Source organism: Lampris incognitus, chromosome 19 (genome assembly GCF_029633865.1).
Source record: "Lampris incognitus isolate fLamInc1 chromosome 19, fLamInc1.hap2, whole genome shotgun sequence".
Taxonomy (NCBI): Eukaryota; Metazoa; Chordata; class Actinopteri; order Lampriformes; family Lampridae; genus Lampris; species Lampris incognitus.
Genome location: NC_079229.1, coordinates 22,283,083 through 22,297,584, shown reverse-complemented (window position 1 = coordinate 22,297,584; position 14,502 = coordinate 22,283,083). Strand labels below are relative to the sequence as shown.

Genomic DNA, 14,502 nt, shown 5'->3' with positions numbered 1-14,502 from the left:
GTAAAAATTGGCCAAGAATACAAACTCAACGTTAACATCGATCTAATTCATTAGCTATCTTCAGCAATTAAAAAATATATAGATAAAAAGATCAAATTATCTGATGTTCTTGCAGGGAGCACTTCTAACAGGCAATAAAACCTTAACACACACCAGCCTTCATGGAAAACTTGAAAATGTATCGATTGGCGCCCCCTGCTGGACTAAGAGGCAAAGGGGAGAAATACAACAGTGGCGTGGGTCTTACAGATATGGCGGGGACTCCCTTCCTGCGACAAACTTCCACGGATCTGGAAGGGAGCGACTCTTGCTCCTCCTTCCGTCTCTCCTTCTCTTTCTCTCTCCTCTCTTCCTCCACCACGAGGGAGTCAAGGAGCTCAGGACTGGTCAAGGATGACTAGGAGAAGAAGAGAAAGGAAAAGGAGATAGAAAAGAGAAGAGATGACTTATGGGTCAATTTGCCTTATGTGTACATACACGTGTGTGCGTGTGTGTGTGTGTGTGTGTGTTTGGGGGAAAGGGTGTCTGTGTGTGGCCCACCGGTGTGATAATCTGGGAGCGTGGTCGGCGATCTGTGACTCTTGGTCGTGACGCCGTTGGATGATTCAACCTCTCTGCTGATGAGACCACCACATCCAAATCTATATCTGTATATATATATATATATATATATATATATATATATATATACATACATACACACACACACACACACACACACAAGCACATACATCATAATATAACACTTAAGATTCCTCATAAAACGAATAGAGCTTATCAAGAACAAACAAACAGAAATACTCTCTACAGTCAGGGGTCTTGACAGAATGAAAGAAGAGCCGGTCTGAGAAAGAAAAAGATGGTTCACAACTGAGCATGACCAGAGAGCCAAAGCAAGAGAGAGACAGATGTGTTTCTTTAATGACTTAGTTTATATCCAGCAGTGTTACTCCAATGCACTAATGATGCATAGCCGTCTCCTGATCTTACTGGTGGATGCTGCTGGTCGTCAAACTCACCAGTGTCATGTGACCTGTCAGAGGCAGAGTCTGGTGTCGAAGCCCCGCCCTCAGATTTAGGGCTTTCACTCCTGAGCAGGTAAACCATACAATACAATTAGCATAAGTACGGATATGTGTGTGCGTGTGTGTGTGTGTGTGTGCGTGTGTGTGTGTATTGTTTACTAACACTAGAGCAGGTGGTCTCTCGGGGCGTCTTGGGGGTTGTGAGGAAGGGGAGGAGGAGGTTGTCTTTGGGGGAAAAGGTTTCTTGGGAGGGACAGATGGGAGGGCAGGTTTAGGGATGTCTCCAACCTTCATCTCCTCACCTACACATACACACACACACGCGCACACATGTGCAAGCACACACACACACACACACACACACACACACACACACACACACACACACACACACACACACACACACACGTGCAGACACATATATCTAAACCAACCATAGGTATTTTATACCTGGGAAACAACAGAATACAACTCAGACTTGATCAAACTGAGACAACAGGTTTATAAGACATTTGAGACAAAAACCAGAGGGGCATGCATGCACACACACACACACACACACACACACACACACACACACACACACACACACTCATGTGTGCATGTGAACAGGTAAGAGCCAGGTAGAAGAGGAGTGCTGGAGGTGGAGGCAGCAGCAGTGACAGCCATCCAAAGTAGAAGCAGACAGCCCAGAGCAGACCAAAGAAGACCAAAGCAGGCTTGCAGATATTGACAAGAGAAGAAGAAAGGTCTTAAACTGCTGCGGAGGTTGCGACAGTAGAGGAGGGAAGAAGAGAGGAGGAAACCGTGGAGGGCCACAGGGTCCAAGGAGATTGGGAAGGAGTTGTATGCAGAAGCATTTGTGGCGTTTATGTGCACAAATTTACAAAAGATGGCCTGGCGGCCTGTCCAGGGTGTCTCCCCACCTGCCGCCCAGTGACTGCTGGGATAGGCTCCAGCATCCCCGCGACCCTGAGAACAGGATAAGCGGTTTGGATAATGGATGGATGGATGGATGGATGGATGGATGGAAAAGATGTTCATCTTAACAAGTATCTTAATTTTTATTGAGCCTTCAAATGATATTTAGTTTTCATTTCACTGCTTTGAGATAATTCAGATGTTTTTAGAAATGTTAATCAGAAAGCATGCATGTCACTCACTAGCTTTGTCACATTTATCACTGAAAAAATCCCTCGTACGTATTCAAATGTAACAAGGGAATTTTTTCACTTCTTAGAAAAAAAGTAAATACTTGTTAAGATGGAGTCTGAACTTTTTTTTTGTTTTTTTTTACAGTTAGTCCATGACAAAGGGCGTTTTGAAGCAACCTTGCTAGAGATCTAGCACGGCCGATCCGAAATTCATGGAATTAGAAGCAAAAATATCCAGATTGAGATTAAGATTAAGATTAAGACTGAGGTTAAGATTAAGATTAAGATTAAGACTAAGACTGAGATTGAGACTGGGACTGGGACTGATCCCGTTTTAACTCAAAGAATACCCACCGGTTACACAAGGGTTTAGATAACCTTTGGATGAGTATGATTTTAGATTTTTTTTATACAATGTATTACATTTATATATAAATGTTCATATGTTTACATGTATGTGTATAGTAATCGCATGTTATGCAATGTTATTTAGGGTAGAGTAGTAATGACTGAAGCAGTCTGTTTATTACCGACTGAACAGAGCTGAAACATGGCCGCCCACTTTGTCAGCTGCCTGGGTTTGGAAGTAAATGCCCCATTCATTTTCTCCAAAAACATTTCAGAAAATCCCTATATAGGAGGTATTTTGAGCCGTGAACCAATCCAAGGAGCTACGAGATGAATCATGGCTTTAGAACAACTGATGCCAAGTGAAAAAAAAGAAAAAAAGAACTGAAAAACACAAGAAAAAGAAAAAGATTTAGGATACCATTAAGAGGAAATGACCTACCCATTACACAAAGCACTGTGACTGATGTCATGATGTCATTAAAATCCCTTTCCCTTCTTTTTCAACTAGTTTCAGCCAACTTTTGCAGTCGCCTACATTTTCTTTCTCGTGCTTTCTAGTGTATGATGTGGTGTTTTGTGATTTGTCTTCCCCTATCCCTGAAGAAACTGCATCATGGCTGAAAGAGAAACATGGTGCAGCAGCAGGCTGCTGGCCGACGATGAGGATATCATTTTGCTGCTTCCAACTGCACAACCTCGGAGCAGTTTACATCTCCATGGCAACAGCAACGTCTCTGATTGGTGGAACCCACTTTAGGATTGTGAGTAGTATAGTACCTCACAATAAATTTGGGAATAAAAAAACAATTTCTTAAAAACAAAGTTGAAATCAGCCTCCCTGATGGCTCCTACAGAAGCATAAACCATAGTTTCACAACCTTGTGGAGTTAATAATAATGAAATTCCCTACGGTGACCATGAATGGCATTTTTACTTCCTGAACCCGGCGTTTCAGCTCTACTGAGTGCTGCTGTAGGTCAGAGGACTGCAAACTGAAGCTGCTCAAAGCGGGCCACAGGTGAGCCGAAGAGGGCCGAAGAGGGCCGAAGTGGTCTAGACTGTACCTCGGTCCTGGTCCTTCTGGGGCAGGTACTCTGGACGCTCCGGGGGAACCTTCTTAACCTCCGACTTTTTCTCTAAAGGTCAGAGTTCACATTGGAGGGGTCATTGTAGGTCGTAGTGACATCGTCATAAGCCCACGCTAAACTGGTTGCTCTGTTTGTCTCTCTCTTGATAATTTTGCCTTTCTTTGTACTTCCTGTTGTTGTTGTTGTTTTTTTTAAAATCTCTGTCTCTCTGTAGCTCTCTCTCTCTCTTGCATGTGTCGGAGCATGCAAATCTGCATGCAGGCACATTTCAACATGGAGTTAACGCACAGATGCTCTGCCATCATGGCGGCAGAGGATCTGGACAAGATGTAAAAGAGGATCTGGAGATAGAGGATGGAGTAGAACACAAGGAGAAAGGGAGAGGAGGAGAGAGGAGGTGAAGGAAGAGGGGGAGGGAAGGAGAAGAGGAGAGAAGGGAAGAGAAGAGAAGAGAATATTGGGGGGAGGATTACCTGCGGTGTGTTTAGCTGAAGGTGCATTGGGAGGCGGTGGTTTCTTTGGTCTCTGTAAATCACACACACACACACACACACACACACACACACACACACACACACACACACACACACGCACACACGCAGGAGGAGAGAGAGAGAAAGAGCAATAGTTAGTAACACTCCAACCATATGTTTATTGCTAGTTGTGCACCTACAACATGTAATATACGAAGATTGACCACACACATCAAATGACTGAGTGTGCAGGTGAACATGGTGCATCTCATGCCCACCTCTTTCTCCACTTCAGGAACTATTATCTTAACGAAATTATCGGGGAAGACGCCCTGTCTGCCCCCAATCTCCCCCATCCACCAGCCTGCATCCGCACACTCCTGGGAAAAAAGAAGGGGGATGGGGTTAGGCATGCATACAAACATGGTCATATGGTGAAACCAAAGTGAAAGTGAAATCCTTTATACTTGATAGAAACTGTGTTTTTTATATGCATCATGATTAAAAAGACTAATGGCCCTATTTCCGTACAGGTGCATGATGCAAAGCTGGGATTTGTGCCGTCTACATGTGATTTTCCTGAGGCGCAGTGCAGCTTTATCCTCAGGCTGCTCACTTTGGTGTTTTGGCAACTTTCCTCACACCGATGTGGGAGAGCAGGCACTGTAGGAGGAGTGTAACTGGCAATCCATTGGCACGCTGCAGTCTTGGTATAAAGGATGACCATGATTTGCACCATTCATCTGCTCAAACCAGGTCAGCAGACCGACATTGCTCTTTGCTGAGCCCCGAGCGTTAGTGGGGCTGAAAATCATTATCGCCTGATATAAGAATTTTAATTATTGAAGCATTTTCAGCCATTTTGCCCAGCGGTATACACATAATGTAGACATAATACTCACACACAACACACTTACACACACCTTGTTAACAATGGTGACGATTTCCCCTTCTTTGATTGACAGTTCGTCGTCATTCTGTGCTTCATATGGAAAGAGGACCTTACACTGCTCCCGTCCTGAGAGCCAATCAGATTACAGACAAAGTCAGATGGACCAATCAGGAAAAAAAAAAAAAACGCAACCCTGAGAACCAAGGGAGCAGGACGGATAGGAACAAGTTGTAATTGAGAGCGGACATTTAGATTTACATAGATTTAGGGCTGGACATATGAAATTTGATTTGGCCCCGACCCTCTTGCTGTAAGGTGACAGTGCTTACCATTAAGCCACTGCGCCACAGGGACTTGGGGTGTTTAACTTGGTCAGGTGTACTGTATATTTCCACAAACTTTCCTTAATCCAAGTATGAGTTGTTTGCTTTCTTTTGACTGGAGGGCGTTCTGAAGTCAACTGGGGAATTGCACAACTAGCGCTATCCACCCCCTTGCCCCCCCCCAAACCCACCCACCTTTCATTTTGCTGTCTGGCTCCGCCTTCATGGTCTCCGGGACAACGGCAGCTGCTTTCCCCACGTTCGCCTGAATGATGAAAGCAAGAAAGAAGACCTTAGCTGGACTGTACAGACCCAGACCTGCAGACGTTCACAGGTAAACACTTACATGGGCTCTGTGCGTCTGAGTGGTTACGGGATAGATACGGTGACTCTATACACTACATGGTGACTCTGTACATGGTTGTGTTTGTTTGGGTGCCCATGTGTGCATGTGTAAACTGTTTTTGTTGTGGGAAATTTAGTTCATTTCTTTGGTTCTGTTGTCCATTGGTTCCAGTTTCAAATTAGAATCAAGTCAAAATGCTCACAGGTAACATAACAGTGCAAATGACCAGCACAACAACAGTAGCACATCAGAGTTACCATGGTCTCTTATGAAGGTGCATCAATCAATGTGTGTGTGTGTGTGGTGGGGGGGTATAGGATGTTAAAAGGGACGTTGTTTTCTTGCTGGAGTGGATACCAGGCTGTATTTATGGAACCAGGGTGGCTCTTCCACAGGAAAGGAACACACACACACACACACACACACACACACACACACACACACACACACACACACACACACACACACACACACACACACACACAGAGGGCCCAGTCTGTCCCAAACACACACAGCTTTGTTCAAGTCACGAAACACCACATCACCCGCTCACAGCTTGTCTACTCACTCTCTCTCTCTCTCTCTCTCTCTCTCTCTCTCTCTCTCTCTCTCTCTCTCTCTCTCTCTCTCTCTCCCTCTCCCTCCATCAGTCTCCAACAAATTTATACTTCCTCCCCTCCTCCCCGCTCTCTCCTCAAATCTCGCCCTGCCTAATGAGACCCATGTGGCGCCAAGAGCATCAAGTCATCGTCATAAGAACTGCATCAAGTTTCTTAGTTTGTTTGTTTTGTTTTTTCTTCATGCTGTACCCGCCCCAGCCTGGCCCGATTTCAGCACAATACAATATCAGCAACCTTTGAGTTTCTATCGAAACAAAGAGAAAGTAATTTCCTGTTCCTCTAAGTATTAAACGTTAGCATGCTGGCCATGTGATGGTTGTGCTTCGGTGGGCCGAGTGTTGACAAGCTAGTTTACAGGGTACAGCTGGCGGGGATATCCCCTTGGGCTGCTAAAAGAGTGTACAAAAAAAAACCCAAACATCTTTATCAGCGCCCATTGAAAGCAGACTTGAGACTGAACGTGTTTTGGGTGCTTTATTAGCGAGGGTTCCCAGAGTAAACTGCATGCAAAATACAGTAAAGCATCGTACCATGCCAGAACGGATGCATCATTTATAAGTTCGATATTCAGTTCCCAGTGTTGCCAAAGCAATTAAGTACATTAAATAAAAAAGCAAAAGAAATAGGTGATATGGTTTCTTTTTTCGGCTCTCAGTGAGGCAGTTGGAGGGGGGGGGGGGAACACCAGAGCGACAGCTGGTTCCCTACTTCGTCCCTCAGGGAAATGCAGCTTCCTCTCACCCCGTACTGTAGACCAGCACTTCGCACATATCAAATACCGCCACTATCCCACGATGAATCTCGGCCCACTTTATTTGTCGCTCATTCAAATTTGCTGTCATGAAAAGGGGCATTTCTGCCTTGCATTGCACATGGCATTGAACCTTTTGCACTACAAAAAGCCCGAAACTAAAAGCAGACCCCATCCACCCACGTTCTCGGTGACTCGCCCTTTTAGTCACTGCAGTTAACATTTTCTGTCATGTGTTTCAAGAGGACATTGTCACCATGTCACAACCAGAAGTGGAAACTGTATGCGTGACTTCAGCTTGGTGGGGAAAACACAAGACTGAGGAAGTAGGAAGTGCTCAGACTCAGAATCACATTTTTCATTAAAGCGGAACAAGGGATGAAACCTCTTCGGAGTTACGGTTCCAGCATGAGACTGCCAATGGAGGTGGTAAATGTAAAAACTGTGACTGGGTGAGAATCCAAATCACTACTGCGATTCGACCTGGTTCTCCCTATTGTGATAGCGGAACACAGCTGCCGGAAGTGACCCAGACTATACACCACCGGTCACAGCAGGACCGCAGTATACCTACAAAAAGACAGTGTGACTCACACAACAGAGAAGTAGATTACAAATTACATCACTCTAAATGTTCAGCATCCAGCGTTTCATTTCCTGGTGCGAGAGACAGAAAGGAATACAGTGGGCCTGTGCCGTATGAAGCAACCCCCCGGCCCTGCTGGAAAACAGTGTGGCTTCTTGTGACTCAGCATTTTAAACCCCCGGGATGGAAACACTTTGCCATTACCACCACACACACACACACATACACACACACATACACATACGCCTCTCCTCCCTAGAGACTCATTAGGGAGCACAGACTTCATTACCCATAAAGCAACATCACAGCCACCCCACTCGGCAGGACAAGCTGACCAACATCCTTCAACATAGACCTGGGCACAGTGAGACAAACACACACACACACACACACACACACACATGATTCCGCGCATGCACGTGACAAAATCAACCAATCCCATGACCTTTTGTCTATTCAAACAGCACCGAGGCTAACCCACTCTCATCCGTCACACTTACACAGTGGTTAGAAAAGACCTGAGAAAAACCGTAGGAAGGGAAAGAAGGGAGAGGTTATCAAAGAGAGAGTTGAAGAAACGGAGAGGAAGAGAAGATTAAGAGGAGGAGGGGAAAAGGAGCAGAGAAAAAAGAGAATAAAGAGAGAGAGAGAGAGAGAGAGAGAGAGAGAGAGAGAGAGAGAGAGAGAGAGAGAGAGAGAGAGAGAGAGAGAGAGAGCCTGGTCCTACCGTCCTCCTCTGGTTCCTGTCAGAGACAGACAAATGCAGCCCAGCTACAGACAGTCTTACTACATCAGCCCAGCCAGCGGGAGACAGTGTGTGAATGTGTAAACGTCAGTGAAAAACTGTACAACCCACCCTCCTCCTCTTTTCCTCTCTCTCTCTCCTTCTCCCTCTCCCTTCCTCTCTCTCTCTCACTCCCCCCCATGGAGCTCTGACTTCTGCTTTGCTGGTCAAATCCCTGCAGGTTAAGTGTGTGTGCATGTGCATCTATGTGTGTGTGTGTGTGTGTGTGGGGGGGGGGGGGGGTGTGTGGGTGTGTGTGGGTGGGAGAGAGAGAGAGAAAGAGGCAGAGAGAGACAGAGAGCGTTTGCGCGTGCATGGACATATGTGCGCGTTCATAAAAACCACTTCCTGTGCTGTGAAACAGAAACAGAGGAAGGGGAGGAGCCACAGCTGGGACTTCCTTCCTCACGGCACAATGATCATAGTGTTAAAAAATGTCTGTGTATGTGTGCACATTGTGTATGTGTGTGTGTGTGTGTGTGTGTGCGTGGTTGTGACACCTTTTCTCCATCTGTGTCCACTTCCATGGAGCGAGGCCTGAGCTTGATGGGCTGGTCTTTGAAGATGTCCCCAAAACCAAACCCTCGAACCTACAAATGGACAACATCCGTCAACATGCGGACTCAATCAACTATGATTTTCCACACCAAATGATATTTTCCACAAAGTTCCAGGTGAAATTCGCGATTTTACACAGGAGGTCAACAAGAATTCTTTTAACGAAGGCATATAGACAGACAGATAGACAGATAGTAGAAAGATAGACAGATAAAAGGTTAACTCATTAACTGACAGGGTACCTTCTTGGGCTGGATCTCCCCTGACCCCATGTCAGACCTGCTATCCCCTCCATCACTCTCACTTCCTGGGCTTTCCTTACCTAGACACACACGCGCGCACACACACACACACACACACACACACACACACACACACACACACACACACACACACACACACACACACACACGCATATATGAGTGACTCTTTAGTGATTCTTTCTCTTTTCTTTGACATCCTCCAAACTGCAAAAACTTCAAAAAAAACAAACTAGGCAACCTTGTTATTTACAAACGATTGCGTATAACTGATATAACAAACTGGCTTATATTGAAATGTGGCGATACTTGATCCCCAGAGCTCCTTGCGACTGACAAGCCTCCTTTCGGCTGTCCCGCGATCTGATTGGCTGAGACTCACTGGTGCGTTTGCTGCGGAGCTCCTCTTGTGTGGTGGGCGTGTCTAAAGACGGCCTGTCAGCCTCCGGCAGGATCTCCTTGGTGAAGTTGGAGGGAAACATTCCAGTCTTCCCATTCAGGACCCCCTCCCACCAGCCCTCTTCCACCTGAGCACACACACACCGATACAGTACACACAGATACACACATACACACAGACACACACATGTATACACACAGATTGATTAGTTCTGTTCTGAAGCACAGCAAGCAACCTGTACATCATTGTCCAATGGCCAGTGTGACCATTTTGGTGATATGTCACTACCTTATTTCTATCACTCGGTATGGACAGAGAAAGGCTCATTTTGACAGGAGAGGAAAACATGGGGACTGTAAAAAAACTCATTACATTGCCTACAACTGAGAGGCCCCACATGACAACAGATGGCAATTGCTGTGAGCACCATTTGTGCAGCATTAATAACACCCAGTATCAGGAACATTACCAATGCATTAAAAGGTATGTATTTTAACAGTTCCAATACATATGAGTTGAAAAATAGTCTTAAAATGTTATTTTATTTGGAAAAAAAAAACCTCAGTGAACTTGACTCCTATTTAAGTTCAACTCGTTCCCGAAACTTATCAACGGTAAAGAGAGTACAGCTTAAAGCGTCAGTGCCACAACAGGTACAACACAAATTCCTGTGTCAGACGGATGCGTAAGTGTGATGGAAGTCGTTGTTGAGCTCCTCCTCCATGAATTTGTCCTACGTCTGCTGTGCATGCAACGGTGCAAACCACTCTCTCTGCGCTGTTGGAGAACAGAGCTGCATTAGCGAAGCTCTGTTGTCCCCTGGCTGTCTACCTGACGACGCCATGCCATGCAACTTATGTAAGAAAAGAGTGCCTGGTGCATCGCATTTGCCTGTTAACCCTTATCTTGCAATTTTTGATATGTCGCATTTTCATCACTCCCACTTTTTTTTTCAAATTGCCATTCCTGAGAAAGTTTTCACTGCACCAGTAAATAAACTTCAATCCTGAGCAAATGTACTGCTGTCCTTTACCTCTAGGAGAATCAGTTTGAAACATGATGTTGGACAGTATGTAAATACTATCTACTATATATATATATATATATATATATAGATAGATAGATAGATAGATAGATAGATAGATAGATAGATAGACAGATATATATATATATATATACACACACACACACACACACACATATATATATATATATAGAGTTGGCACAAAAAGTAAGGAAATTTGTGTTTGGTAGATTATTTCTTTGTTGTAACAATGCTTCTTGGCAATAAATCTTATACCGTTGGAAAGCCTGCTTATTTCCATTTTAAATGGTGCCACATTTGTAAGGAACATGCATTTTATTGGATGAGCAGCGGAGCCGAGTATGTGGGTTGCGCCCATGAAAAATTTGCCAAATCTTCTCTGCCAATGCCAAGCAGCTTATTTTGCTGCTGCTATTGACTCTTGTTTTGAGCTTCTGGTACCCCAGGTGCTGACCATCAGGTGCCTGATATAAGATTTACTGCCAAGAAGCATTGTTACAACAAAGGAATCATTTACCAAACACAAATTTCATGACTTTTTGTGCCAAGTTATATATGTATTTTTTTATCCTTTAAATTTTGCTTTGAAGGTACATGTGTCCTAAATATACAAACCAGACATTCAATGTTGGAATGCAAAATGACCGCTATTCAGTTGTAACAGAACATGACATGACAAAGGGGTGGTAGCCATTTTAAGCATGTAGTAAAAAGTCATTTTCAGTGGCGTTATTGGCAAGTAAAAGCATAAGAGCCATGGGGAGTAGATAGGGAGGCTTTTTTTTTTCCTGTCATGAAAGAGTTTAAAATGTTTATTCGCCAGATGAGTTTCAGGCGGCTCACCTCAGCAATGACCTCGATGATGTCACCGATCTTGAGCTCCAGCTCATCCTCGTTCTGAGGCATGTAGCTGAAGGATGCTTTACACCTCCGCTTACGGATCTGCTCACCTGGATTACATATACACACACACGTACACAGATACAAATACACACGTGCATGCCCATATGCACGCACACACACAATCACACCAAGGTACATACACACAGGAGTATGCAAATACACGGGCGCACACACACACACACACAAACACATGCACACACACACACAAACATGCACATACACACACACACAGAGTCAAAAATATATGCAGATAAAGAACTTGTCCATATTTCATGTTCAAGCACTGAGCTGACACTTGAGTTTGCATGAAATGGGGTACAATGACTGAGCAGATAAACTTTTGGTGCCTTGCTCAAAGACACTTGGAATGGCCATGTGGCTGCTGGTGAGTAGATTTGTTTTAGCGGGGATTGAATTTGCAAGTGTTAAGTTATAGGACAGTTTCTGTCACTGTCCCGTCTATCCTTCTTTCACAATAAGTGTTCATCTTGCATCCAGTGCTGTACTCCTCGGTTATCAATGCAATCCAGCAGGATGTCACTGCCATTTGTATTTTGTCCACCAGATGTCGCTCCTCTACATCTCAAGTGTTGCTGTGCCACACGTCACGAACGTATGGCAGAGTCAGAGACGGCTGTATAGGCCAAGAAGGTGCACAGTAACAGGGAATTTCACCTGGTGAGTGTTTCACGTAATACCCATTATAAATAGAACAACAGAAAAAATGCCCGCTATCGGAGGTCTAAAAATACGGAAGCAACGTGTTTCACTATCGGTATAACTGAGACAAAGTTGTGTGCGTGTGTTTGTGTGTGCTTTACGCCGAACAGAGCAAAGCACTTGACCCAAATCCCTTCTCACATTAATAGGATCTGTCTTTGAGCTGTAAAACTTAAACCTACCTAATTACAATGCATCTCTGTGTGTGTGTGTGTGTGTGTGTGTGTGTGTGTGTGTGTGTGTGTGTGTGTGTGTGTGTGTGTGTGTGTGCGGTTACCTTTCTTAGCCGGTCGCAGGCTCTGCTCTGACAAAGGACTTGCGCTGCCATTAGAGAGGTCAGATTTAAGAGTGTTTGTTTGTCCTCCATCTCTCTTCCCTTCCTTTTTTATCTCCTACGCAAAGACAGACAGATAGATAGATAGATAGATAGATAGATAGATAGATAGATAGATAGATAGATAGATAGATAGATAGATAGATAGATAGATAGATAGATAGATAGATAGATAGATAGATAGATAGATAGATAGATAGATAGATAGATAGATAGATAGATAGATAGATAGATAGATAGATAGATAGATAGATAGATAGATAGATAGATAGATAGGTAGGTAGGTAGGTAGGTAGAGAGAGATTTTTTGATTTTTAAAAAGTAACTTTTGTTTTAAAAAATCCAATCATATTCAAACCACAAGCAAATAAATAAATAATTAAAAATAAAAGTAAATCACATCAATTCTCCAGAAAAAAACAAGTTGGTTGTCTTTTACTGAGCACAACACATCTCCATGAGCCCAGATTACACTGGTATCTTGGCTCATGGAGAGAGAGAGAGAGAGAGAGAGAGAGAGAGAGAGAGAGAGAGAGAGAGAGAGAGAGAGAGAGAGAGAGAGAGAGAGAGAGAGAGAGAGAGAGAGAGAGAGAGAGAGAGAGAGAGAGAGAGAGAGAGAGAGAGAGAGAGAGAGAGAGAGAGAGAGAGAGAGAGAGGATGTTAAGTACGACAGGGATGGAAATATAGAGCAGTGTTAATTTATGGGTTTGGTTTAAAAGTTAATCCGCCGTCACTGAAGCCTACTTTTGGGAAATAAACTAGTGATAGCACTTTTAGGCAGCGAGTAATTTGACTCCTCAGTTGAAAAAATGATGACTTCAGTGGAAGGAATTGTTACTATTTCAGCAGAACTGAATAATCTTTTTCCCCCATCAAAGTGGAATGACGCATTTTTACAAAAAACAAATTTTCATAAAAGTTTCACCTTTGTTTTTGCAAGAGTCAGAAAGAATTGACGCGATTCACAAACAGAAAGTTCATCCGAATGTATGACCGCCCCAAGCCCCTCCCACCCCGAGTGGCCAGCCAACCAGAGTCTCTTTAAAGTTTGACCCCTCTGGATGTCTTCCTGTACTGTGGGGGCAGCGATTGGCATGGCAACACACACATGTCAGTTACCTAAGTGACCTTGACAGCTAACCTGCGCTCCCGTCCACAAACGTTGTGGGTATACACACATGGAAACCCACACATGCATAGGTTTGAGTGTGCATGTCTCATCATAAATACACTGCGATTACTGGGGATTACAAAATAAATCCACATTTCTTTCCCACGATGGATGAAAAGCAAGAGAAGAATTCAAGAAACTGTGATCAAACAGAACGAGTCATATAGGAATTGGGTGGCTTTCACACTGACAAACACAAATATATATGTATATCTATATATATGCACACATTCTCTCGAACATTCTTTATCTGCCCCCTCACTGTCTCTGTCTCTTGTCCTCTCTCTGTCTCTAACATGCCACGAGAACAATGCAAACAGAGGATGGCAGAAAGACAGAGAGAGAGAGAGAGAAAGAGAGAGAGACAGATTTATGCACAGAATGACAGACAAACAGACAAACAGGAATACAGTCGGAGGGACAGGAAGAATAGGCAGACATGAAAACATACACACACACACACACACACACACACACACACACACACACATGACGTGCACACAAACACAGTAACACGAGCACTGAAGACAGTAGACAGTAAGCATATTTGCATCTCCTCACCACATTCATCACGACGTCGTTTCCTAAGCCCTGCCTTGTGGTTGAAGCAGACTGGCATGGGCATGCTGGCTCATTCAGTAAGGCCCCCAGCACTTTCTCCGGGTATACAGAGGTGAGGCGGGGTTTGGGTATGGCGCAGGGTAGAAGACTTTAATGA

The 14,502-nt window shown here is 44.2% G+C and overlaps 1 protein-coding gene across 1 annotated transcript in view; it reads right to left on the bottom strand.

Moving 5' to 3' along the window:
- sh3kbp1 (SH3-domain kinase binding protein 1) overlaps positions 1-14,502 on the bottom strand; it is a 28,755-nt gene that overhangs the window by 1,977 nt on the left and 12,276 nt on the right. Inside the window, exons 3-16 of the mRNA XM_056299309.1 lie at positions 12,557-12,671; positions 11,500-11,606; positions 9,594-9,738; positions 9,194-9,273; positions 8,894-8,983; positions 5,502-5,571; positions 5,015-5,109; positions 4,370-4,471; positions 4,092-4,143; positions 3,595-3,666; positions 1,189-1,327; positions 1,020-1,090; positions 541-647; positions 248-397 (exon numbers count right to left, since the gene is read on the bottom strand). Of these exons, the coding sequence (XP_056155284.1) occupies positions 248-397; positions 541-647; positions 1,020-1,090; positions 1,189-1,327; positions 3,595-3,666; positions 4,092-4,143; positions 4,370-4,471; positions 5,015-5,109; positions 5,502-5,571; positions 8,894-8,983; positions 9,194-9,273; positions 9,594-9,738; positions 11,500-11,606; positions 12,557-12,671 (1,395 nt within the window). The remainder of the gene's footprint in view (positions 1-247; positions 398-540; positions 648-1,019; positions 1,091-1,188; positions 1,328-3,594; positions 3,667-4,091; positions 4,144-4,369; positions 4,472-5,014; positions 5,110-5,501; positions 5,572-8,893; positions 8,984-9,193; positions 9,274-9,593; positions 9,739-11,499; positions 11,607-12,556; positions 12,672-14,502) is intronic.